General features: G+C 43.6%; 1 protein-coding gene across 2 annotated transcripts in view; it reads left to right on the top strand.

The window, feature by feature from the left end:
* Positions 1–27,293, top strand: part of wdr59 (WD repeat domain 59) — a 66,888-nt gene that overhangs the window by 13,655 nt on the left and 25,940 nt on the right. For both annotated transcript variants that reach the window (XM_085991122.1, XM_085991121.1), the window contains exons 6-18: positions 671–708; positions 3,901–3,989; positions 5,958–6,074; positions 6,179–6,256; positions 7,165–7,324; positions 13,568–13,647; positions 14,522–14,657; positions 16,486–16,613; positions 17,459–17,623; positions 18,626–18,721; positions 20,960–21,125; positions 25,051–25,120; positions 25,557–25,710. In XM_085991122.1, the coding sequence (XP_085847248.1) occupies positions 671–708; positions 3,901–3,989; positions 5,958–6,074; positions 6,179–6,256; positions 7,165–7,324; positions 13,568–13,647; positions 14,522–14,657; positions 16,486–16,613; positions 17,459–17,623; positions 18,626–18,721; positions 20,960–21,125; positions 25,051–25,120; positions 25,557–25,710 (1,477 nt within the window). The remainder of the gene's footprint in view (positions 1–670; positions 709–3,900; positions 3,990–5,957; positions 6,075–6,178; positions 6,257–7,164; positions 7,325–13,567; positions 13,648–14,521; positions 14,658–16,485; positions 16,614–17,458; positions 17,624–18,625; positions 18,722–20,959; positions 21,126–25,050; positions 25,121–25,556; positions 25,711–27,293) is intronic.

Here is a 27,293-nt window from a genome sequence, read left to right as displayed (position 1 = left end):
CTTTGTGAAGCAGTCATTGAGAGTGTACATTTCTTACACTTACGAAGTCTGATACATGGGTCGGAACTAGGTTTATAATTGCAATTTTTGTTCACTTTCATGACTCACCTCGGTTAGTGGAGCCTTTAGTGTGTTCGTGTGATACCCATCCATAAGGTCATTGTTAGTGAGAAATGGAAAGAGGCCAGTGCCCCATCAGATAAATTAGCCCTAGCTGGACAAGTAGTAGGAAGCATACCAATGCTCAATATTGGGAAGTTGTGCAGTTTAATCAGGTTAAACACTAACACTACTGCTGTGTACACCTGGGGGTTCCTAAGCCTTGGCTCTGCAAACTTGTACCCAAGCTCACTGGACTTGGGTATATAGGGTGTGTCTCTGCAGGGAGAGACTGTGTACTCCATATTGGGCAAACATACTCTACAGGTAGGCGTAACTTTCTCATTAGTGATGGGGGTTGCTGTGTATATTCAAAAAAAATTAATAAGATTATCATTGGTGAGAAATTGGTATTTGGGGTTCTCAATCACTGTTGTTCTCTTGGGAGACTTGAGCATCATATAGGGCCTGGTTGTAAAGGTGAGCTTTGTATTGATGTGTCTGAATGTTAAACTATCGCTATTCCAATCAAGATTTGAGTTCCCCTAACCAGGTGTTTCTCTCTCTTTAGGGACACACGGAAGCCATCAGTGTCGTTGTCAGCTGTAGGTGAGTAGTGTGTGCAGCTGCACTAGCATGGCAAGCAATGAGGTTTCTTAAGAATTTGGCAGTTCTGTTACAATTGGGGCCCCACCCAACCCACACTATATTCATGGCAAATTGCAATTATGATAAGTGGACTGATGTCCCTTTATGAGCTGAAACTGTGATTTAAAGCACATAGTAACGTGTCTTGTGATTAACAAAAACTGGGTAACATGTCGGAAAAAATGAACTGGATGCTCACAGTACTGAACTAATCTCTGTGGGTGGTAAAATGCTTACAGACAATATAGTTCAGGCTAAAATACGAAAAAAAATTATTACGAGACTAATATACATGGAAGCAAGGTGAATAGGCAGATAAACAGCAATGTAGTATTTAGCATTTACCAATGTTTTCAACCATTTCCTGAAACCAAAGTAACAGTATTTTGATTTCCTAGAGTTCTTAAACTGAGACTTGGATGAGCACATTGTGGGTAATTCAGCTCTATGGAGTTCTGTCACCACTTATGTGGAGTGAAACAGTTGAAACAAGTGAACTAAAGAAACTAGATATAGCTCCATTTCCTTTTGACGTGATGGCTAGTTTCTTTTGAAGAACCCCCTTGCATGTGCCATGAAGCATATTCCAGTCACAGTCTTGCATGCAATCTTTATATATCATTATAATTTGACTGAGCAGGCCCCTTTATGATACCCTGCACTATTATGCAGCTTTGACCAGTGACTTTGAAAAGGGGCCTCATACCTCATTTGAAAGGTAAGGGAGTCAAGGGTTATGGGGAGCGGGCAGGGAAGTGGAGTTGAGGCCAAGATCAGATCAGCCATGATCTTATTGAATGGCGGAGCAGGCTCGAGGGGCCAAATGACTTACTCCTGCTCTTGCGTCTTAGGTTCTTATGCTGAGATCTGAGGGTAAAACTCACTGCTGTGTCGGAGAAAGTAGATCTGGATGAGTGTGTGTCCTAAAATAAGAAGAATTGTGTTAAATACTTGTGTATCCATGTTTGTGCGTGGCATTGTTTTTACCTGAAAATGTCCATTTTGCATAATTTACAGATTAAGTAGTATATTCCCAATTTAAACCTGCCACATAAAACAAAACTGTAGTTAAAGCCTAGTAAATTGCACATACAAGTTGGCTTCCCAGTGAAACTCAAGCCTAATTTAGATTGACCTGTACACGGATGCTTGATACTGGGTAGATGGGAGAAACACTGGATTTATCATATTATGCAGAGAGTGCTGAAAAGTGATGGGGAATGGGTCAAATGGTGAAACAGGAGCATTTCTTGGGATGTGAAATTGGATTGAAGCTGACGCATAGAACGTGACAGGCCAGCATTTATTCTTGCTAAGGGTGAAAGCATTGAATGGTGTGCTTGTGTGCAGAAGCAGCTTCTAAAACAAAAATATTTGCAGCCCTGTGAATTTGATTTTTGAATAGCCTTTGCCTGACTGTTGGAGTTCACAAAGGCAGTGGATTTCACAACACAGAAACCCCACAGTGCAGATAGAGGCCAATTTGGCCCATCGAGCCTGCACCGACACATATCCCACCCGATCCCCGTAACCCCTACACCAACACATATCCCACCCTATCCCTGTAACCCCACGTATTTAATCCCCCTAACACTAAGGGTCAATTTATCATAGCCAATCAACCTAACCTGCACATCTTTGGACTGTGGGAGGAAACCGGAGCACCCGGAGAAAACCTACGCAAACACGGGGAGAATGTGCAAACTCCACACAGACAGTCGCCCGAGGCCGGATTCGAACCCGGGTCTCTGGTGCTGTGAGGCAACAGTGCTAACCACTATGCCACCGTGCTGGTTCAGTTCCCAGTGCCCAGGATCCCACAGCATAAAACTGCCCTTAATTCAAAAATAATGGTGCTTAACTAATTTAGTGACGACTTAGCTGCTAGAGACCTACTAATGTAATCATAGAATCTTACAGCACAGAAGGAGGCCATTCGGCCCATCGTGCCTGTGCCGGCTCTTTCAAAGAGCTATCCAATTAATCCCACAGCCCTGCAATTTTTTCCCCTTCCCCAAGTATGTATCCAATTCCCTTTTGAAAGTTGCTATTGGATCTGCTTCCGCCACCCTTTCAGTCAGTGTATTCCAGATCAGAATAACTTGCTGCGTAAAAAGAAAAAAATTATTTTCTTCTCATCTCACCTCTGGCTCTTTTGCCAATTACCTTAAATCTGTGTCTTCTAAAACCGAGCCTTCTGCCAGTGGAAACAATTTCTCCTTATTTACTCTATCAAGACCCTTCATGAACATCTCTATCAAATCTCCCCTTAACCTTCTCTGCTCTAAGGAAAACAATCCCAGCTTCTCTAGTCTCTCCTCATAACTGAAGTCCCTCATCTCTGGTACCATTCTAGTAAATCTCCTCTGCACCCTCTCTAAGGCCTTGACATCCTTCCTAAAGTGTGGTGCCCAGAATTGGACATGATACTTTAGCTGAGGCCTAACCAATGATTAATTGCCTTGCTTTTGTATGCTGTGCTTCTATTTATAAAGCCAAGGGTCCCGTATGCTTTTTTAACCGCCATATCAACTTGTCCTGCCACCTTCAAAGATTTCTGTAAATAAACCCCCAAGTCACTCTGTTCCTGCATCTAATATACCTAATCGACTTGATTATCAGTCTTGCCTTCATTGCATTACAACCCTTATATAGAGTATATAACTTGGTGTATTTAAACTGGTAACTTATAAAGAGTGAGACTCATGGGTTTGGCCACCAAATATTTGGAAAAACCATGCAAACCAACCAAACAGTTGGAAGCCCCTCGTCCCTGTTTGCCAGAGTTAACCTGAGAATTGTATGAAAGTTGAAAGATACAGCAGAGCGGTATGTAAAGATGCTTGGGTTTCCCCACATGATTAATGTAGTTGACTTCTGCATCAGATAAATGTAATAACGGCAGTGGAAAAACCTCAAGATAGGTTTTCTTACAGTAACATGGCTGTTGCTGTGCTGGGGCTGGTCCAGTGGGAATATTTTCTATTTCTGTGCAAAGCTGGTGCAATCACTACTGCATTGTGTCAAGGAGATTAAGGAAGAATGTTTTTGGGAACTGGGTTAAACAATGCAAGTGACGAGAAAGTGGTTGTAATTTACTTGTATTGCGCAAGCGGTCTCTTACTCTTTATCTCTTTTCCACATTTTGTGTAGCTGGAGCCTCTCAGGTGAAATGGAACAAAAAGAACCCGTGCTGCTTGGCAACGAGCCATGACGGAGATGTCCGGATCTGGGACAAGCGGGTGAGTGGTGCAGAAGGTAAAGCCCCTGCTGAGCCTCCGAGACAATGCGCTTGTGTGCACTGGCAGATTAATTAAAAAAAAACATTTGGACCCCTCTGAATTAGTTTTTTTGAATAGCCTTTGCATGACCGATGGAGTTCACAAGAGCAGTGAGTTTCTGGTTCAGTCCAGTTCCCAATGGGTAGAATCCCAGAGCACAAAACTAATTGCTCCTGACTAATTTAGTAACTTCTTGGTTTGAGAGAGCTGTGAAGATGGTGGAAGAAATTTCTCACTGAAAGGATTGGGGGTGCACATTAAGTGTTGGAGCTGTGCATTGCATTGGCCTCTTCCCTTCCCCCTTGTAGATGGAAAGGTGATTCATTTCCAGAGTGAATTATGCTTCAGGCAGACACGGGTCTAAAGTGTGGCCAGCATCGTCCAGCCTCCCTTTGGCGAGAGTGAGAGCTGGAAGAAGGCTGACGAGCCAAAATGAACTAATGGCTATTAGAGAATACCAAGGCTGAGCTGGTTGAGGACAGTGGGTTCCTGGACATAGCTTCAACTACTGAAATTTTAATCTCTGCGTCTTACAAAACCTGGACACTTGGGGGAAATTGTGTGTTATATTTTTCCTTGAATATATTGCATTTCTTTTTCAATTAGTAAATTGTTGGCACAGGTATTTGTGCAGGAAAGAAAACGTAGTAAGACATGGAGCAGCCTTTTCCCACACCAAAGAATATGGATCAAGGGGAATTCTCCAGCCTTTTAGGGGAATAAATAACTGCAAAGAAAGAGGACCTCTGGAAAAACTGACCTTTTTAGAGTAAACAATGTGGATATGGCGTGAGTCGATTAAAATTGTTTATATTGACAGTTCAGTAACATCAGACAGCTGAAGCAACAGAGAAGTTAAACAAAGAATAGCAATTGCGCAAGAAGTGTTCAATACCATGACAATGTTATCATGCAACCAAAGAATCCAGCTGATAAGTAGAATGCTGAAGTGTGGTCGACAGCACCGCACAGATGTGAAAACTAAAGTAGGAAGAGCGACAACGTTTGAGATGTGGTACTACAGATATGTGCTAAAAATTAGTTGGCAAGAAGAAAGGGCCCTTGAACTCGTACAAAAAGAGAGAAATGATGGAGGTCGATTTAAAGAAAATAAGACTTGCATTTATATAGCCCCTTTCACGATCTCAGGACATCTCAAAGCACTATACAGCCAATGAAGTACTTTTTAAGAAGTGTAATTACTGTTGTAATATAGTAAATGTGGCAACCAATTTGTGCACAGCAAGGTCCCACAAACAGTAATGTGATAATTACCAGACAATCTATTTTAGTGATGTTGGTTGAGGAATAAATATTGACCAGGACGCTGTGCATAACACCCTTGCTCTTCGAATAATGCCATGCGATCTTTTATGCCCACCTGAGAGGGCAGACAAGGCCTCGGTTTAACGTCTTATCTGAGAGACGGCACCTCTAACAGTGCAGCACTCCCTCGGTACTGCGCTGGAGTTTCAGCCTAGATTTTATGTTCAAGTATCTGGAGTGAGACTTGAACCCACAACCTTCTGACTCGGGTGAGCGCGCTACCAATTGAGCCACAGCTGACTAGAAAAAGAAAGATGCTATACTGTCGCAAGGAAAATTGTTGGGGGTTGCCATTGTCTGCCGTTGCTGTTGGTAATAGATTGAAGCCAGACAATAACAACAATGCTGGATGAGGTAATGGAATGGACAGGTGTAACACCGGGGAGTGGGTATAATCTACCTGTGTATAGACTGGTATGTATAGAGTGCACTGGTCATCAGCTTTTCCAGAGCAGTGAAGGTATACAGAGAGTTATCAGGAAAAGTTCTGAATCTGGCAAGGAGGGGTGGTTGAGGCTTTATGAAGGTTTCTGCCTCAAACAGAGAGGCTGTACAAGTGTTTTAAAATATGATCTAGACAAGACCCCTCTCGTTTTTTCCTAGAAACCTAACACAGCAGTGGAATATATAGCTGCTCACTTGTCAAAAATCCATGGGCTGGACTGGCACCCGGAGAACGAGCACATCTTTGCTACATCGAGCCAGGACAACTCTGTCAGGGTAAGTGCTGGGCCCCATAAGCCCGTGGTTCTTATTTCATCTGTGTTAAGAGGGAGGTAAACATCTATCCAACACAAGTCATTTTTCTTCCTTCTGGTCTCTAGTTTTGGGATCACCGACAACCACGGAAGTATCTGAACATCCTCTCCTGTCAAGTGCCGGTGTGGAAGGCCCGGTACACGGTAAGGATTTTTCCCATTCGCCGTTAACGGGTGAAAGATGGTTATCTTTGAGAATCATAGAATGGTTACAGCGCAGAAAGAGGCCTTTCAGCCCGTCGAGCCCATGCCGGCTCTCTGCAAGAGCACTTCAGCTAATTTTTTTCCTTCAGGTACTTATCCAATTCCCTTTTAAAAGCCACGATTGAGTCTGCCTCCACCACCCTTTAGTTTATAGTGCCTCTTGTTCTTCCTACCAAAATGTATCCCTTTTCACCCTCTCCCCATTTCATTTTGATATTGACTGTGTTTTGTTCAGCATTAAGAACATTGATGAACTTACTCTAGATTTTGAATAATGAGGAGCTGGAAAGGACTGCCTATTGGCATTGAGCCAAGCACAGGATAAATTAACGGGAAAGTTTAATAGGGTTTTTTAGTCTGTGCCCCTTTTCCTTCCTGCCCTTCTTTCCAATTTCACAAAAATTAAGATAGTAGCCTGCTGCGATTTCAGCTGTTTTTGGTACTGGTTATTATTCGAGAGCAAGTGACGATAACTTAATTTTCTTTTGCCTTTTCTCTGGTAAGCACCTACCTTCCACTTAACTCTTTCCTTTCATAGCACAGCAGAAAGCACAACTTGCCATGTCCAACTAAATTGGTGCAGTGCATTGCACTGCCATGTAATTGATTCCTAGATATTCTACCCAAGTCCCAACAGGGTGCATTGGAAGAAATAAGCTTGAATAGTTGAATGACCTTCATCACTGTGTAACTTTGGTCCGATGTTTTGGTTTCCTCCTGTTAACCTGAAGTAGATGCTGGAGCGATTTCTGTGTGTGACAATTAGGCATGACATTTTCCTTTAAGAATTAACTGCAGTTTGTCTGGTTATTGTAATTTACAGTAGAATTGTTTTCTGTCCTTGGCAGCCATTCAGCAATGGCTTGGTAACGGTGATGGTACCACAGTTACGTCGTGGTGAGAACAGCCTCCTTCTCTGGAACGTTTTAGACCTGAATGTCCCTGTTCATACCTTCGTTGGACATGACGATGTGGTGCTAGAATTTCAGTGGCGAAAACAGAGGGAAGGTAAGAGCCCCAAAACACATGCATGCAAGTGGTCCTCGGCCTTAAGTCCTTAGGTGAGATCCAGTCATGTGTGGCCTGTGAGATGTCTTTACTATTCCAGCTTTAATCTGTGAACTGTTTTCCCATTTTTCCCTTCTCTTTCTCTCCCTATCCTGTGGGAGAAGTCATGATGCTACACAAAATGAATAGTCTCCAGCTTATAAGCTCCTTAAATATTTTGCTCATTTAAAAATCAACATGACATTCAAAGAAAAAAGGGCTACATGAGCAACAGTTAGAGCTGCCTACTGCATTTTCATATATGGGGATGGTTAACAAACCCATTTGTTAACCTGGCTCATGCTTTATCGCCATTGAGCTTTCCCCTGCTACTTGAGCCTGATTATTGTGTTATCTTCATAAAGGTTTATCCTATAGGTCATGAGATTGGGTTTTATTTCTGTCCTTACAACTACCAGACTTGAAACTCATTTTCCTCTTCGAGGTCCTTGAATGTGTTGTTGCCTCCCAGATTCATGCTCATCTCTCCTGCAGCTGCCTGTTTGAGTTCCTCCAATCAGGTTTCTGCCTGAGCCAAAGTTACGAATGACATTCTCTGTGACTGTGACCACTGTGCATAATTCCAGCTCTCTGCAGCCTTTGAAGTGGTCAACTGCACTATCCTCTTCCAATGTCTATCCTCTCTTATCCAGCTCGGTGGGACTGCCCCTACTTTAATCCATTCTTGCCTATTCAATTCTAGCCAGAGCATCTCTAGCGATAGCTTCTCTTCCTATTCCTGCATTGTCCACTGTCATAGGTGCATCCTTGGTTCCCTCCTCCTCCTCTTCCTCATCTACATGCTGCCTCTTGGCGATCTAATCTGTGGGCAGGGGCTCAGCATCTACGTGTATGCTGATGACATCTATCTCTTGTCCACCATCTCTCTCGACTCCTGCACTGCCCCTTGTGCTATCAGATTGATTGTCTGATGTCCAGTCGTCGATGAGTTGTAGTTTCCTCCAGTTAAACATTGGGAAGACCGAAGTCAAAGATTTTCGGCCCCTGCCACAAACCTGGTACCCTCGCCACTCCCCAGCCAGACTGTTCGCAATCTCTGGATCCTGTTCGACCCATAACGCTCTCCATCAAAACGATTGCCTAATTCCACATCTGTCATGATACTCCCTCGGCCAGCTCTTTAGCCCATCTGCCACTGAAACCCTCATCGATGCCATCGTCCTCTCCAAACTCGATTACTACAGTGATCTTCTGGCTATCCTCTTATCCTCCATCAGCTCCAGGACATCCTCTCTCTCCAGCACTGTAACACTCTCCTTAACCAGTACTGCCACCCCACCTCTTTTCTTTCCTTGCCTGTCTATCCTGAGCACCTTATATCCAGGAATATTTAATACCCGATCCCGCCCTTTTTTGAGCCAGGTCTCCGTTATCACTACAACATCATATTGCCATGTGACTACACCTCCAGCTCACCAACCTTATTTACAGGACATAGAAAGGCTAGCAGAATGGGCAGGCAAGTGGCAGATGGAATTTAATACAGAGAAGTGTGAGGTGATGCATTTTGGCAGCAGGAACAGGGAGAGGCAATATACACTGGAGTATTGCATCCAGTTCTGGTCACCACACTTTAGGAAGGATGTGAAGGCCCTTGAGAGGGTGCAGAGGAGATTTACCAGAATGGTTCCGGGAATGGGGAATCTTGGCTACAAGGACAGGTTGGAGAAGCTGGATTTGTTTTCATTAGTGCAAAGGAGGTTGAGGGGTAATTTGATAGAGGTGTACAAGATTATGGCGGGTTTGGATAGGCTAGATGGGGAAAGGCTGTTCCCACTAGTTGATAGTACAAGGACTAGGGGACACAGATTTGAGGTTTTGGGCAAGAGATACAGGGGGGACGCGAGGAAAAACTTTTTTACGCAGCGAGTGGTGAGGACCTGGAATTTGCTGCCGACGGAAGTGGTGGAAGCAGAGACACTCTGTTTTCAAGGGGAGACTGGATAGGTACTTGAGGGAAATAAACTTGCAGGGCTACGGGGATAGAGCGGGGGAATGGGACTGACTGGATTGCTCTATAGAGAGCTGGCACGGACTTGATGGGCCGAATGGCCTCCTTTTGTGCCTCTATGACCATGCTCCGTGCACTCTGAACCTATCTTAGACCTTTCTTGTATTCTCTCTTAGCCTGACACCATCCAATACCGTACTATTTCTTACTCTAGTGCTTTCTGTCTTTCCCAATCCTTTGTGCACTTGTTTTTCCATTCTAATGCTACATTCTGCTGCCCATTTATTGTCTAGCCTTTGTTTCCTCTGCCTTCCAAACTCACTTACTAATTTTCTTCCTACCATTTTCAGCTTTGCTTCTCCCTTCTGAATCTAAGCTCAGGTTCTCATTCCCCTGCCAAGCTAGTTTAAACCCTCCCCAACAGCACTAGCGAGGACATTGGTTCCGGCCCTGTTGAGGTGCAACCTGTCCGGCCTGTAGAGATGCCACCCCCCCCCCCCCCCCCCCCCCCCGGCAAGAACCGGTCCCAATGCCTCAGGAATCTAAAGCCCTCCCTCCTGCATCATCTCTCCAGCCACGCATTCATCTGCTCGATCCTCCTATTTCTATACTCACTTGCGCGTGGCACTGGGTGTAATCCAGCGATTACTACCTCTGAGGTCCTGTTTATTAACCAATTGCAGGATGTCATTCCTCTTTCTACCAATGTCATTGGTACCGATATGGACCACAACCTCTGGCTGTTCGCCCTCCCTCCTCAATGTCCTGCAGACACTCATTGACATCCTGTACATTCTCCTCTAATTTTCTGATTTATACTCTGTCCAACACTATGATTACCATTGGGGGGCCTATAAACTACTCCCACCAGTGTTTTCTGCCCTTAGTTATTTCTTAGCTCCACCCATACTGATTCTACATCCTGATTTTCTGGGCTAAAATCTTTCCCCCGTCCTGCCTTTATCTCAAGCTTTATTATCGGGGCTACCCCACCTCCTTTTCCATTTTGTCTGTTTTCTAAAAGTCAAGTACCCTGGAATATTTAGATCCCAACCTTGGTCACCCTGCAGCCACGTCTCAGTAATGGCTACCAGATCAAACCCATTTATCTCTATTTGTGCCATTAATTCATCTGTCTTGTTACGAATGCTTTGTGCATTCAGATATCGTGCCTTTAATTTTAGCTTTTTACTATTTTACCTTAGTCGCTAATGCCCTATTACCGTTATTAAACTCCCTGTCCCTTCCTATAGACTCTGGAACAGTTCCCATGGATTGGAGGGTAGCTAATGTAACCCCACTATTTAAATAAAGGTGGTAGAGAAAAAACGGGGAATTATAGACCAGTAAGCCTGACATCGGTAGTGGGGAAAATGCTAGAGTCCATTATAAAAGATGTAATAGCAGAGCACTTGGAAAACAGTGACAGGATCGGACAAAGTCAACATGGATTTACAAAAGGTAAATCATGCTTGACTAATCTACTGGAATTTTTTGAGGATGTAACTGGTAGAATAGATAAGGGAGAACCAGTGGCTGTGGTGTATTTGGACTTTCAGAAGGCTTTCGATAAGGTCCTGCATAAGAGATGAGCGTGCAAAGTTAAAGCACATGCGATTGGGGATAAGGTACTGACTTGGATAGAAAACTGGTTGGCAGACAGGAAGCAAAGAGTTGGAATAAACGGGTCTTTTTCCGAGTGGCAGGCAGAGACTAGTGGGGTACCGCAGGGATCGGTGCTAGGACCTCAGTTATTCACAATATATATTAATGATCTAGACGAAGGAACTAGATGTAATATCTCCAAGTTTGCAGACGACACAAAACTGGGTGGGCGTGTGTGCTGTGAGGAGGATGCAGAGAAACTCCAGTATGATTTGGACAGGTTGGGCGATATGGCAGATGCAGTATAATGTGGATAAATGCGAGGTTATCCACTTTGGTGGCAAAAACAGGAAGGCAGATTATTATCTGAACGGCAATAGATTGGGAAAAGGGGAAGTGCAACGAGACCTGGATGTCCTTGTGCACCAGTTGCTGAAGGTAAGCATGCAGGCGCAGCAGGTGGTTAAGAAGGCAAATGGTATGCTGGCCTTCATAGCGAGAGGCTTCGAGTACAGGAGCAAGGATGTCTTGCTGCAGTTGTACAGGGCCTTGGTGAGTCCACACCTTGAGTATTGTGTGCAGTTTTGGTTGCCTTATCTGAGGAAGGATGCTCTTGCCATGGAGGGAGTGCAGCAAAGGTTCACCAGACTGATACCTGGGATGGCAGGAATGACGTATGAGGAGAGATTGGGTCGATTAGGCTTATATTCGCTAGAGTTTAGAAGAATGAGAGGGGACCTCATTGAAACTTATAAAATTCTAACAGGCCTGGACAAACTAGATGCAGGAAGGCCGTTACCGATGGCGGGGGAGTCCGGAACCAGGGGTCACAGCCTAAGGATAAGGGGTAAGCCATTTAGGACTGGGATGAGGAGGAATTTCTTCACCCAGAGAGTGGTGAACCTGTGGAATTCTCTACCACAGAAGACAGTTGAGGCCAATTCATTAAATATATTCAAGAAGGAGTTAGATATATTTCTTAAGGCTAAGGGGATCAAGGGATATGGGGAAAAAGCAGGGATGGTACTGAATTTGGATGATCAGCCATGATCACATTGAATGGCAGAGCAGGCTCGAGGGGCCGAATGGCCGACTCCTGCGCCTATCTTCTATGTTTCTATGTTTTCCTGATGCAATCTGCTTGATTTTACCCAAATCGCTACTCTGTTCTGCAGCCTTGACTTTTCTCTTCAGACTTATAAATTTACCGTTACCTGAACCCTCACTCCCCCTTATTAGTTTAAAGCCGTATCTACCGCCCTAGTTAATCGCTTCGCCAGGACACTGGTCCCAGCCCGGTTTAATTGGAGTCCGTCCCAATGGAACAGCTCCCTCATTCCCCAGTACTAGTGCCAGTGTCCCATGAATTGAAACCCCTACCTCCCACACCACTCAGCCATGCATTTAAACCTCTAATTTGTTTCTCCCTATGCCAATTTGCGCGTAGCTCAGGTAGTAATCCAGAGATTATTAACGTTGAGGTTCTAATTTTTAAGTTGTATCCTAGCTCCTCAAACTCCCTCAGCAGAACCTCATTCCTAGTTCTACCTACGTAATTGGTTCCTATGTGGACGACGAGAACTGAATCCTTGCCCCCCTCCTCCAAGTTCTCCAGCCACGAGGAGATGTCCGTAACCATGGCACTGGGCAGGCAATACCGCCTTCGGGACTCCCAGTCTCGGCTGCAGAGAATAGTATCTATCCCCCTGACTCTACTATCCCCTACCACTGCCACATTCCTTTTGAGTGGCCTCCTGTACCACGGTGCTGTGGTCCATTTGCCCATGCTCAATGCAGTCTTTGTTCTCATCCACGCCGGTTGCAAGTATCTCGTACTTGTTGGACAATGGCATAGACTGAGGCTCCTCCACCACTGTGTTCCCCTTACCTGCCTGAGTTGCAGTCACATCCTCCTGTCCCTGACCACTAACCAGATCTAAACCGCTACCTAACCTAAGGGGTGTGCCTATCTCCTGGGTCCAGGTAATTCTCCCCCTCCCTGATACATCACAATGTCTGCACCTTGGACTCTAGCTCAACAACTCTGAGCTGAAGTTCCTCGAGTTGCAGACACTTACTACAGATGTGGTTCCTTGGGATTACACTGCTCTCCACAAACTCCCACATGCTGCAGATGTGGCACGCCTCCTGCATTGCCATCTCTCTCTAACCTTGTTTTATATATTTAATTAATTGAAGATTTATGTAATTAAATCACTTGGTTTATTTTTAGTTTTTTAAAACTAATTAATTTAACTAGTTGAAATTATTAATTTAATAAAGTATTAGTTACAGGTAAGTTTTAAATACTTACTGCTGTCAGGTTAGGTATAGCATAGTCAGCAGTAAGGCAAAGCACCCTCTATTCTGTGCCCTAACCCTAAGTTCAGAAGAGCATCTGTTATTGCTCCAGTAGGAGCCTTTCCTTTTCCCTCACCATCCACTTTAATGTCCTCTTCTCCCCGTTGCGTGTGCATGCACTTGTGCTAAGAATTTCTGCTCCTCAGTCTGCCTGCAGGGTCTTCTTTCGTTAATAGCTCTTTTCACGATACTTGCAGATGTATGGAATGTTTTAGATGAAGCTGGAGTCTGGCTGTGTTCTAAATCTGGTTTCCCGCTTTCTGTAGAATTGAAAGACTATCAGCTGGTTACCTGGTCTCGTGACCAGACTCTGCGGATGTGGCGGATTGACATGCAGTTACAGCGGGTAAGTGGTTTCTCACTTAATGCCTCATCAGGTAGTGTAAACTGTTGTTACAGTAACGACTACCTTTATCTTAACAATAGAATAACAGTTGTTAGCTCCCTCAGCACAGTAACCTGTTCAAAAATAGTTTCCTACAGAATAAGGGCCATGTTAGATCTTCTCAGATGAGGGCAGGGTTTACATCAAGATCTCCTTTCTTGTATTGCATGTGTGTGCATGACTGGGGAAAAAACTGGGTTAACGATAGAAGATCAAGTTCCATTTTATATTCAATCGTTTGAATGCAATTTTAGGGTGAGATTGACATATTTATGGGTGAATGTTACATCAGCACATCCCTTCAACTAAACATCTGAAGCCTGGGACTGGAATTGATAGCGGTTATATATGGTAAGCTAAGTTCTTACTCAAAACCTTGTTCTGTGATGCATTAAGCCATGTTGCACATGGAGCGTTCTCCCTAACCTGCCCTGCTTTATTTAGAGTATGGATTGCAGTGAGAAAGTTGGGAGAAGATGTTGATACCTGTATGAAGGGAGGCTGAGCGAATGGGAGGACGTGGATGTCTATTGAAGGTTCTTTCCTCTTGTGGGTTGGAGGGGGTGAGTTGTTTTCTATTTAGTGACAAACTGAGCAGGGAAGTTGGCTGTGTAGTATTTCAGTGGGGGAGCATGTGTACTAGTTAGAATAGTGAGGGTGTCCCTGTATGGTAGTTGAATATATAATGGTTGAGATGGGGGGAAGAGGGTGGGTTGGGAGGCTATGACCATGCAGCACTTGCAGTGTGGAGGGTGTGGTTATTTAGCTGTAGTAGTAGTTGACTTTTCAATGCAACTTCACCAGCACAAGGTTTTGATCAGCTATTTTGTTCCAGCTCTGTGCAAATGACATGCTGGATGGCGATGAGTTAATTGATGGTGTTTCCCTGCTCCCAGAGACGGATAAAGCCCTTCATTCACAGGATACTGATCCTCACCCAACACTAAGTCATGTAAACGAGGAGGATGAAGGTAATGTAATCACTAACTTCTAAACAGACATTTCTATATTGTACGATAGTTTTTACTTATATTTTTACTTATATATTTTTTTCTCCCCACCCCTTTGTTTTGGCCCCCCTCTTTTTTTTACATGACCGCTGTCTCTCATTCTGCCAGTACATTTCACACCTAATCTGAGCCATCTTTTGTCTCTTTACTAGTCCTATCACCATCTCGTCTCGTTTTGAATACCTCTTAATGTCTATTCACTTCTTTTGTTCCCTCCCCAGCCCTCCTTTCGATCTATTTCATTTCCTTTCCAGTTTTGAAAAAGGCTTTCAACCCGAAACGTCGACTCTAATTTCTCTCCACGGATGTTGCCTGGCCTGCTGAGTTTTTCCAGCATTTTCTGTTGTTATTTCTATATTATATTTGCTTCTGTGAACTACTGCTTAAGTAGTAGGAAAGTGGAGACTTGTAGATCAAGTGTTCGTGCTGAAGCTGGTGAAAAGGGAGTTTCTGAGAGTGTGGCAGGTATCTGAAGTGGCAGAAGTTGAGGGCCCAATCTACAAGATCTTCTGATTCAATCCCAGCTTTTCTTTACTTCCAGTTAGTTGCCACTGTTGCTCAGTTCTTATTCAGGCATGCCCTGACACAACAACATGTAGAAGTCAAAACGTGTTGTCTTGTATTGGAAGGGTGGGGGAAAGGAGGTTCTGATATTTTCCTTTGTCTACCTAAACCTAGCCTGCTACCAGCCTTGAGGTCTGGCTCTGGTTGCTGTCCAGGGATTGGGGCAGAAATGCCAAACATCCCACCAGTTAATACCATTTGATTTGTATGGTTTGTGTCTATTTTCTACAGTGCACATGACTGTGCAACCACCCAGTGGTGTTAACATTTCAGCACACACTGCATGTGCACAATTATCTGTTCGTAAACTAGCATAGGCAGCATTGTTATGATTTTTAAAAAAGTAACCTGTCTTTGCTGCACTGCTTAAGTTGCCATGAAGTCTCGTGCAGTGATTCTGTAACGGCTCTTGACAATGGAGCTGACGGGCATTACCTGTGACATTTAGCTACGATTAGACTGGGGAAGTCACTTCGGAATTTTGTATATATAATCTAGAATGTGGGCTTAAAATAGAGTGAGTGCAAAATACTCATCAAGGCGCATGGTATCTTCTTGGCATTGCTCTGGTTTTAAAAACTTTGGTTTTTCAGTGCAATTTTGTATTTTTTTTAAACTTAAATGCTGAATTAAAACAATATTTTGAAAAACAGTATGTTGAATATTAAATGCTATATCCCGTTCTGGACAACGTCTAAGCTGCAGGTATTTTGTATGCTTATTGTGCCTTGATCATAATTCCAGAGGAAGGTATTTGCACTGTGCATTTATTTTGGAGGCATGTATCCACATTGGATGCTTGTTTCTGTTCCCTGCGATTGGAATGTTAATTTTATACTTAACAGTTTAGTATTGGCTGTCAATTTGAGGAAGCACATATGATCTACCTGTGAACTCAGGAGGTAAGAATGTTTTTATAATAGGATCTGGGTGCTGAATGTCTGTATAAAATATATGCGGGCCATGTATGTTAGTCATTCTTAATATGTGTTCTTAATATGCGTTCTTCGCTTGTCAGATTAATCTTGTTTAACTAAGCGACAGGGATCCGACTAAGTCCTTATGCAGTTAGTCCCTCTCCCGCTGCATTTTATGAGACAGATGTTTGTGTCCCATGCTTGTTGACCACCACTCTCTTCCCCTCCCTGCTCAAATATGTTTCCTTTAGACAGATATTTGCATTGCATGGACTGCAGTTACACTATGCATGTCCTTTTTTTTCCAGCACTGAGGGAAGATTTTCACAATCTCGTCACCATCAGCTCTAAACCCGATTACCTAGGACTACCACAGACATTGCAGCAAGAATTCTCGTTGGTCAATCTGCAAATTCGCAACGTGATGGTAGATGAGGTGAGTGTGAATGCATTGAGTCACTGCTTCAGTGGTTGGGCTGCCTTACTTTGCCCCTCCTGCCCCCACCCATTCTCGAGCAATGTTTTTGGTTAATCAACACTATATAGCTTATAACATTGTGACAAGAGTACAACTATTTGACCAAAATTGAAAGTTTTACATGTTTCTGTCTTTCCTTTCTATTCTGGTGAACTGCACACTTTAATAGTACCAAATAGATAAGCCACAAATGAAAATGGAAGTGTTAGCAACATGACTTTGACGTGTTTGCACATTACTATGTAATTTTGACACACGGTTTTCTTTACTGTCCAACCATAGCCTATCCTGCAGGCTGCCTCACTTTTGAAAAAAAAAACAGGACAGCTCTGTGGTTAAGAATTGCAGTTTGGGTTTAAAAGATCAGAGATGGAAATTTCAGTCTGAGTTTAAAGGAAGATCAGATATTTTTCCACATGACTGCTGTGTGTGTGTCTCTCCGCTCTCTTCCCCTCCCGTCCCCGTGCATTGCTTCACAGGGCATCTTATTAAGGTTGGTCAACTAATTATATTTTTTAGACTGGCTGCCAAACTTGGTGGAAATAATGAGAGAACTGCGGTATAATGTCCTCAGTACACCCGCACTCAGACACTTGCTTTAAGCTACTATTGAACTTTTATTTTTCTTTCCAACTTTTTAATAGAAATTCTAGCTGTAAGCCTGGCGCAAGATAAATTCCATTATAGTCTCTGAGTTCAATGAAAATTGAGTTTCCGCTGAACACTTTTTGGATCATTGTGATTTTAGTCTTTGTTTCAGCTGTGTGAATGGTACTAACACTATTATGTTCTGTGTGGTACAGATGGATGCTGTAAATCGCAACTGCACAGTCTCGGTGCATTGTGGCAATCTACGGGTGAAGATGGTTGTGATGTTTCCAATACAGTACCCGAACAACGCTGCCCCCTCTTTCCAGTTCATTAATCCCACCACCATCAGTTCCAGCATGAGGACCAAACTTCTTAAGGTAAACTGACCGTGTGAAAAATAACTAATCCTATGAGAATTGGTTGCTGTAGAGAGCTTTTAAGTAGAGCCCTTAATTGTAGAACATTTTGTTACAGTATGGCAAGTAAATGTGCTAACTTGTGTATCATTCAAATGAAACATTAAATTGGGGTTCCATCTGCCTGTTCCAGTGGATCAGGTCAATGAAGAAGACCACAGAGTTCTGCTGGTGTCTTGGCCAACATACCTCCCTCGGCCACCAGCACCAAACAGGTTAATTGGTCTTGTTTTATGTTAGGGAGTCAGGTGTGACCTCAGTCACGGGGGGAGGGGGATCAGGTGTCTGAATGCGCTTCAATAGTGTGGCGTCACATCCGTGATAATTATATGCACATTTGTTTTGCATTTGTAGCGTATATGTGCAACTATTAAAATATAGGCTGCTAAAATATTTTGCTGCGCTGAGCAACCTACATTTTCCATCCTGGTTATTTTGCTGTGCTCCCACCCTGTGCGTCCCCGGATTCCGTTTAGAAAATATGGTCACCCTATTTTATGTGGGATCCTGCTGTGCACAAAATGGTTGCTGTTTGCATACGTAACAGCAGTCACTATTTCAAAATAATTCATTGTATGTGAAATGGTGTGAGATGTTTCTAAAACAGATGATAAGGTGCTATGTAAATGTGAGGTGTGTATCTAGTTTTATTGCTGTGTGTGAATCGTGAGATGACTGGTTGCGATGGTATTTATCTGGTTGGCTGCTCGTGTCCGTATGTGGCTGGTTTTGCGTGTCCTGTCTCTATGCTGCGTATTGTATTTGTCTTTTTGGTTGTTTTTCTTTGTGTTTATTTTTGTCTGTGTTTGTATAATGTGTATGGTGTGTATTTTGTGTGTGTATGTGGATTGTATTTTCCCGTGTATGGGAGTATGGTGTGTTTTTGGCTGTGTGGCAGTCTTGATGTGTGTGGTGCTTTCGCTCCATTAGGACTTTAGTAAACCTGTTCCATGTTTGCTGCAGATCCTGAAAGACACATCCCTCCAGAAGGTGAAGCGAAACCAGAGCTGCCTGGAACCCTGTCTGCGCCAGCTGGTGTCCAGCCTGGAGGCCATTGTGGTAAGAGATCTTTGTGTCTCATCACTGTTCATTACCGTATGGCAGATATAATTCTAAGATGCTGTCACATTGAAAGGGGGCCGTGTGTGTGTGATGGACAGCCACGAGATTTAAAAATCTTATTTACACATGGAAATGTGACTATAACTTAAACTTAGAAATGAAAAATATAATAATAAATAGTCAGCATGGATTTCAAAAGGGAAAGTCTTGCTTGACCAACTTAATTGAATTTTTTGAAGGGTTAACAGAGAGAGTAGACAAGGGTAATGTAGATATAATTTATCTAGATTTTCAAAATGACTTCAATAAGGTACCACATAATAGACGAATGAATACGGTCAGGGAATGCAGAGTCAGTGGAAGAGTAGCAGAATGGATAGCTAGCTGGCTTCAAGACAGAAAGCAGAGAGTAGGGGTAAAGGGTAGCTATTCAGAGTGGCAGAAAGTGGGAAGTGGTGTTCCACAAGGATCAGTTCTGGGACCACTGTTCAAAATTTATATTAACCATTTAGACTTTGGAATCAAAAACACAATTTCTAAATTTGCGGATGACACCAAATTGGGGGCGATAGACAATACTGAGGAGGACTGCAACAAATTACAAGAAGACATTAATAAACTTGCAGAATGGGCATATAATTGGCAAATGAAATTCAACACAGATAAATGTGAGGTATTACATTTTGGTAAGTAAAATAGGGAGGTAACATATTACTTGGAAAATAAGAATCTAAATGGGGTAGAGGAACAAATGGATCTAGGAGTACAAATACACAAATCACTAAGTATCGACACAGGTTAACAAGGCCATAAAAAAAGCAAACCAAGCACTAGGGTTTATTTCTAGAGGGATAGAATTGAAAATAGTGAAGTTATGCTAAACCTGTATCGAACCCTGGTTAGACCACACGTGGAGTACAGTACTGTGTGCAATTCTGGTTGCCATATTATAAAAAGGATGTGGAGGCACTGGAGAGGGGACAGAGAAGATTTACAAGGATGATGCCAGAAATGTGAGAGTACACCTATCAGGAAAGGATGAACAGGCTGGGTCTCTTTTCTCTTGAAAAGTGAAGGCTGAGGGGTGACTTAATAGAGGTCTTTAAAATCATGAAAGGTTTTGATAGAGTAGATACAGAGAGAGTGTTTCCACTTGTGGGGAAGAGCAAAACTAGTGGCCATCAATATAAGATAGTCACCAAAAAATTAAATGGGGAATTCAGAAGAAACTTCTTTACCCAGAGAGTGGTGAGAATGTGGAAATCGCTACCACAGGGAGTGGTTGAAGCGAATAGTATAGATGCATTTAAGGGGTGATTAGATAAGCATATGAGGGAGAAGGCAATAGTGGGTTATGCTGATAGGGTTAGATGAGGAAAGACGGGAGGAGGCTCGAGTGGAACATAAACACTGGCATGGACTGGTTCTGCCGAATGGCCTGTTTCTGTGCCGTATATCCTATGTAATGATGTCATAATCAAGTTATACGAACTTGAGTGAATATTTTGTTACCTCGTGAATTGGAAGGAGTGGGACTAATGGAAATCCTGACGCAGCTTTTCACAAAGCATCTTCTTATACATTCCCAAAGTAAGTATTTTTGCTTATAGTGCATGATCTGTGCTGCTAGTTCAACTACTTTTAGAGTCAAATGTTATGGAATTATATGTAATTAATACTTGTGGCATTTTTAGTGGAGGGGGGAATTCCTGTCTCATTAATCACAGCAACCAGAAATCAAATCGTCACCTAAAGGGGCAGGTAATTCTGCGGCTAAGTATTGTCAGGGGGGGAAAAGAACCCTGATAGATCTTTGGAAAACTGGAATCAGACCAGACAGTAAAAATTGATCCCTGTGATGATAGGGATTCCCTACCTGATGCCAGCCTGCTGTATTTGCACCATTGTACGACTGTGTAGAACTGATGCTCACAAAACTCCAATGTGGCGACCCTGTAAATGAAAATCATTCACAAACCAAGAGTTATAAAAATATCTGTTCAAGGCGGAGCTCCATGGGGAAAGTACCTGACAGTGACGTTCGAGAGGCATGTGAAGCTTGTATAAGTCCAAGTTGTTTTCTTAACTTCAAACTAGGTCCTTGTAGAATTCAAAGTCTTCATTTACAAGTGATCAAAAGAAACCACAGCAGTGCCGTGCACGATTACACTTGCCTGTCCTAATGGAACTGCCACTTTTTATAGGTCGTAATTTTTCATGTTCTTTGATTTCTAGAATCAGGACAACAGCGGCTCTGCTAACTCCCAGAATCCATTTGTCCTCGGGAACTCTGTGACGCCACCATTGCCGACTTTTCCACGAGTCACTAACACCTATGGTTCCTACCAAGATGCCAACATTCCCTTTCCTCGTACCTCTGGGGCACGTTTCTGTGGAGCTGGTTAGTGAGCATTTAAGGGAAACTCTCATTGAGAAGTCACTGCCCAGTCCTGATGGTGTGCCAGCTGTGGGTTGAAACCAACGTTCTCCCTAAGGTGCGCGGGCGTGCGGCGGTCCTGCGCAGGCTGCTCACAAGCTGGAAGAGATACCCGCATGCCCGGCCGCGCAGCGAATTTAAAGGAACCGCGCATGAAAATAGTATTAGAGGGAACATTGGTTGGAACCCCCACTTTAAGTTATTCGTGTTGTGTCTGGCATTGATGGCTTGGATTTGCGAGAGGTAGGGTCCTGACTGCCAGTCAAACAACAGCTTGAATGGAGTAGGTAATAAAATACTAGCACCCAATTGCGAGGAGTAGCTGCCCTAGTAAGGTGTAGGCGTATGTGTACCTGTAGTACACTTGTATTGAATATAGTCAGGATGCACCTATAAATTATTCTACAGTATTAAACATGAATTCTATTAAGCCTCAGATCTAATTGGTTTTGATCTGAGACATTGGAATTTCACCAGGGAATTGGTAGCCGCTTAACCACACTGATACTGCAAACACAAAATTAAATATCATGCTTTACACTGCAACTCTGACAAATGCAAAGTGTGAGGGAAGGCTATAAACCAGGGAGGAGAAACTATTTATAATCTGCCTTTTAATACAAATGCTGACCTACATATAACCTTTCTGGGAAATCACTTCTAGAGGGTCTGTGTTTGCAGAAGGAAGAGTGGGTTAGGACGGTGTTGTCCAATAGACATTGCCAACTAACCGCAGGTGTGGCTACGGCGACGCTGTTTTAACCAATTTTAGTAGAAAAAACCTTACATACACACACATACAGATAAATGTACTTCACGTGTGAATATTTCTTAACAAAAATCTACCACCATTCAGTAACCAAGGAAGTAATGCACTCACAAAAGCTCAAAGCACTCTGCCTCTCCTCTTACGATTTTACCAGCAAACGCACAAAGATTAAGGTACACATGCACGCACCATGTGAATCTGAGTATTGAAATCACATGCCCAGCGACGGTGTCTATTACCCATTTTATTTAGCTAATCTGAAATGCAATTGGCCACATCTGGATTCTCAATGCTAGTGCCTAACATATTGGACAACACTGCCAGGATGTGTGGGATATCAGTACAAATTGACACCGGTTACTGATTCTATTCATATCAGATTTCAGTATTTCTGGGCTCTTTCCCTGACTGCTAGTCATGCCCCAGTGTATCTGCCACAGTGCCTGATAATTAGGGATGTACACTTTCCATGGGATTTTTGGTCAAATTCAATAATCTTTGCACATTCAGAAGAGAGAAACGTTATGAGTTGTGCACCTGTTTTTGAAGTGATTCAGTACCTGTAAACTGTCCGGATGAAAGTCTAGTTGTTGCATGGTGCTTGGCTCGTGCACAGGGGTCAGGAATACACAGGGGTGGACCAGGCTGGTTCTTGGTTCCACCAGCAGGATGTGGAATCTCTGTGTTCCCACCGCGAAAACTCTTCTCATTGAGCATTTGGTGAACCTCGCAGATCAGGAGCGCAACAAAATTTGGTCAGATGAAACTTGAACGAGCTTAATTCTTCGCTGAAAAGTGAGCCAATCCAGTATATTGTTGATAATCAGCAAGTCCTTAACATCCCAATTGTGAGACCTGATAGGAGATGGCAGAACAGCAGATTGAATGCACACAAGTTCAGAGGGGAAGAAAATAACAATCTATAAAATAAAATTGACTGTAATGCCAGGCTTGGGGAGGGGGTGGACTTGATGAATTTCACAGGGCCTTTCTATTTTCACATAGCCCTAACTGATGATGCCTTCTTCCAAAATTCTATAGACTCTGGAACAGTTCCCATGGATTGGAGGGTAGCTAATGTAACCCCGCTATTTAAAAAAGGTGGTAGAGAAAAAATGGGAAATTATAGATCGGTAAGCCTGACATTGGTAGTGGGGAAAATGCTAGAGCCCATTATAAAAGATGTAATAGCAGAGCACTTGGAAAACAGTGACGGGATCGGACAAAGTCAACATGGATTTACAAAAGGTAAATCATGCTTGACTAACCACCTGGAATTTTTTGAGGATGTAACTGGTAGAATAGATAAGGGAGAACCAGTGGATGTGGTGTATTTGGACTTTCAGAAGGCTTTCGATAAGGTCCCACATAAGAGATTAGCGTGCAAAGTTAAAGCACATGGGATTGGGGGTAAGGTACTGACTTGGATAGAAAACTGGTTGGCAGACAGGAAGCAAAGAGTTGGAATAAACGGGTCTGTTTCCGAGTGGAAGTGACTAGTGGGGTACCGCAGGGATCGGTGCTAGGACCCCAGTTATTCACAATAAATATTAATGATCTAGACGAGGGAACTAGATGTAATATCTCCAAGTTTGCAGACGACACAAAACTGGGTGGGCGTGTGTGCTGTGAGGAGGATGCAGAGAAACTCCAGTACGATTTGGACAGGTTGGGCGATATGGCAGATGCAGTATAATGTGGATAAATGCGAGGTTATCCACTTTGGTGGCAAAAACAGGAAGGCAGATTATTATCTGAACGGCAATAGATTGGGAAAAGGGGAAGTGCAACGAGACCTGGGTGTCCTTGTGCACCAGTCGCTGAAGGTAAGCATGCAGGTGTAGCAGGCGGTTAAGAAGGCAAATGGTATGCTGGCCTTCATAGCGAGAGGATTTGAGTACAGGAGCAAGGATGTCTTGCTGCAATTGTACAGGGCCTTGGTGAGACCGCACCTTGAGTATTGTGTGCAGTTTTGGTCACCTTATCTGAGGAAGGATGTTCTTGCCATGGAGGGAATGCAGCGAAGATTCACCAGACTGATACCTGGGATGGCAGGAATTACGTATGAAGAGAGATTGAGTTGATTAGGCTTATATTCGCTAGAGTTTAGAAGAATGAGAGGGGATCTCATTGAAACTTATAAAATTCTAACAGGACTAGACAGACTAGATGCAGGAAGGCTGTTCCCGATGGCAGGGGCGTCCAGAACCAGGGGTCACAGTCTAAGGATAAGGGGTAAGCCATTTAGGACAGAGATGAGGAGGAATTTCTTCACCCAGAGAGTGGTGAACCTGTGGAATTCTCTACCACAGAAGACAGTTGAGGCCAATTCATTAAATATATTCAAGAAGGAGTTAGATATATTTCTTAAGGCTAAAGGGATATGGGGAGAAAGCAGGGACAGGGTACTGAATTTGGATGATCAGCCATGATCGCATTGAATGGCGGAGCAGGCTCGAGGGGCCGAATGGCCTACTCCTGCTCCTATCTTCTATGTTTCATTCCCTCCCAATATAAGTGGAATCTGTCTCTGGATTCATCGTATGGATTTGGCATTCGTGTTTCAATATCCACACATCCAGAGGCTATGATCACTTGTGTTTTGTGTTCCCATCCAAGAATTTGAACTTGTGAAAAATTGCATTTCCTAATTGCTTAGCTACTTAAGGTGGTGAGTAGTTGACTTCTACAGATGAGGCAGATCTGGTCATGCTGAATTAGCTGATCTTAATTGGTTGCTACATTTGGCGTCAGTGTTACTCATCTCTGGAGGGGAAAATCAGCCAGCAATTCCATTCCTGATTTCCAACTAGCAACCCTTGCTGGAATTGTGCGCGTGTGGATTGGATCAGGATCGAGCTCAGCTGTGATGACTCTCTCAGTTGAGCATTCTGCTGACCATTTTACCACCTAGATTCTTGCATGAAGAATGGCCACTTGGCCAAAGTCCAGAAGATTGTCAGCATGTGTGGGACCTTGCAGCAGGACAAGTCAGGAAAGCAGAAAGTTGTCCGAATAAGGAGATAAACATAATGTAAATACAGTGTCTACATTTAAATCTAGCTGGCGTGGTGCCCCATATCAACTGATGCCTAATTTGAATGTGATTGTCTTGTCTAGGTTACCTTGTGTACTTCATGAGACCAATGACTCTTCACCGGACAGTGTCTCCGACGGAGCCCACGCCCAGGTAAAGAAAGACGAATATATCATCAGTGAGTTTACATTGGGATTGTTTTCTTCAAGGAACTTTGCAGATTGAATGGGATCGTCAGTTTTAGGTGGCAGCTGAGAATCACCCAGCATTTTAAGATTGTTTTGCATCTGCAATCAAATATCTGGTTACGGTGACGTACTGCTTTTAACACCTTACTGGTGGATCTCCTGTGGAGCTGCTCATGGTGAGTCAAGGATGACACTTGCCCGGGGGGGACGCAGTGGGCGGGGAAGAAGGTTGTCACTGTGTTGTCAGCTGATCCCATTTTAGTTTTTCCCAGCAATGTTTATTTCATCGATCTTGTTGCTCCTGCTGACTGCTGAGATCTTGGAGTTCTTGCAACCTGTGCTGTAATTTATTAATATTCCTGCTGCCCATGACTGATCGCAACCTTATATTGTGTGTTTAGGTCGCTGTCGGCGCTCTCTGCCTATCACAGTGGAGGAATCACACCGATGAAGATCCGGACGGAATCGCAGAGTAACTTGAGGTTATACAGTGGGAGCCCGACCCGCAGTGAAAAGGAGCCGGTCTCCATTAGCTCCTTCTATTACAAGGAGCGAGTGAGTAGAGTGCATTGTACCTCTGACCAGCTGCACAATCTGTTGCCCATTGCCTTTATCCCAGGCATCAGTCTACCCTACATCACTTACATAACAAATAATTCATTGCATTTTCGCCAGAGTTTCACACATTTCTGCAAGGAGTGGAACTTCTCGTGCACACGGTATGATATACTTTCAGTGCCACGTGCCTGAATTATGTGCTGCAGCGTGTGGTCACTCTGCTGCCCAGAGTGGTCTCACCTGTCTGTCCCATGAGCATTGGAGCAGTCAGTGGCCCTGTGTTTTCTGCCTGTTGTCCACTTCTGAAGTCCCAGCTAGCCAGATGCCATACTACACGGGCATTTGTGTGGTCATTAAACCAGGTTGGAGAAAGAAAAGGTGATGTGATGGGACTTGAAGTGCAAATAATTGATCTAAAAATACAATAAATCCAGTATAAAATTTAACTAGTCACAATCTGATAGAGGCTTAATTTTATTTTATTTTAAAATTCTGACCTCCATTGATGGCTAGCCCATGATCTGTCACCTGTATGTGTGAGTTTTGTTTATTTTTAACTGGCTGAAGAGTGAACAGTTACTTTTGGTCAGAGGCACACCAGCTGCAGCCAATAAGCATCCTCTCACAGATGGGAGCTCTTTAGTTACGTGGCTTGTCTTTTTGATTTAACTCTGAGGCACTCTTGGCAACTCTCTGCCCGTGAACAAGAGATTCTGTGTCTAACCTCTCGTCCATTAAAATTAAACTTTGGATCTCTTCACCTCTCTTGCAGAATTGGTGCTTTTCCTTCCCTGTTTGACTAGTGTCAACAATGCTTGCATTAACTTAGCTAATGTATGCATCAGGTCCTGACCCAATGCTGCATCTTTGGTGTGACAACAGATAAAAACCTGTTTCGGGGGAGGGCGGTGGTGGGCACAGATGGCATGGTGGTTGCGGTCCCTTTTTCCCCTGCACAGTGCATTTAATGGAGGCTTCCCTCCCCACGTGGCATTCACTCTACTGCCACCCGCGTTTTGCTTTTGTATTGTGTAAACTGGGTTGACATCCCCTTTGGCCCTCCTGCACTTCCATGCTTGTGGGGTTGCTTTGGTTTACAGCCCTTTCATATCCACTCACTACTTGTGCATGTGCAGGATGACACCCCCGAGTCCCATGCTGTTTTCAGAGCAACTGTTTGGGTTCTGGTGAGCTGAGAATTTACAAATCTGGCTTTGGTGAGCAGCTGAGAAAGTTATTTTTAGAATGTGACAGCGTGTGTGCCGTGGATGCCGTACTGACCGCGGCTGCAGTATAGCATTGAGGAACTGCAGAATGCTGAGGTTTTCCCACGAGTGAGGAGTGCGGAGTTTGAAAATACAGAAGTGACCAATGAGCTGGTTTTCGTGTTGAGAGTCATGAGCTGCCCTCTCTGTTCTGCATTTTTATTCCAGAAGTGGAAATGTGAAGATGATTGGCTCTTGTTTTAAATGTCCTGAGCAGTTCTGTGGCTTCAAAATGCTGCTGAGATGAGCGAATTGTGGAGACAGAAGCCTCTAGATTACTCTGCTCTTGCAGAGAGCCGACAAGGGCTCGACGGG

Source organism: Somniosus microcephalus, chromosome 6 (genome assembly GCF_052327205.1).
Source record: "Somniosus microcephalus isolate GS21.2 chromosome 6, FLI_Smic_1.0, whole genome shotgun sequence".
Lineage (NCBI taxonomy): Eukaryota > Metazoa > Chordata > Chondrichthyes > Squaliformes > Somniosidae > Somniosus > Somniosus microcephalus.
Note: the sequence above shows the minus strand (reverse complement) of the source record. Positions and strands in the feature narration are given on the sequence as shown.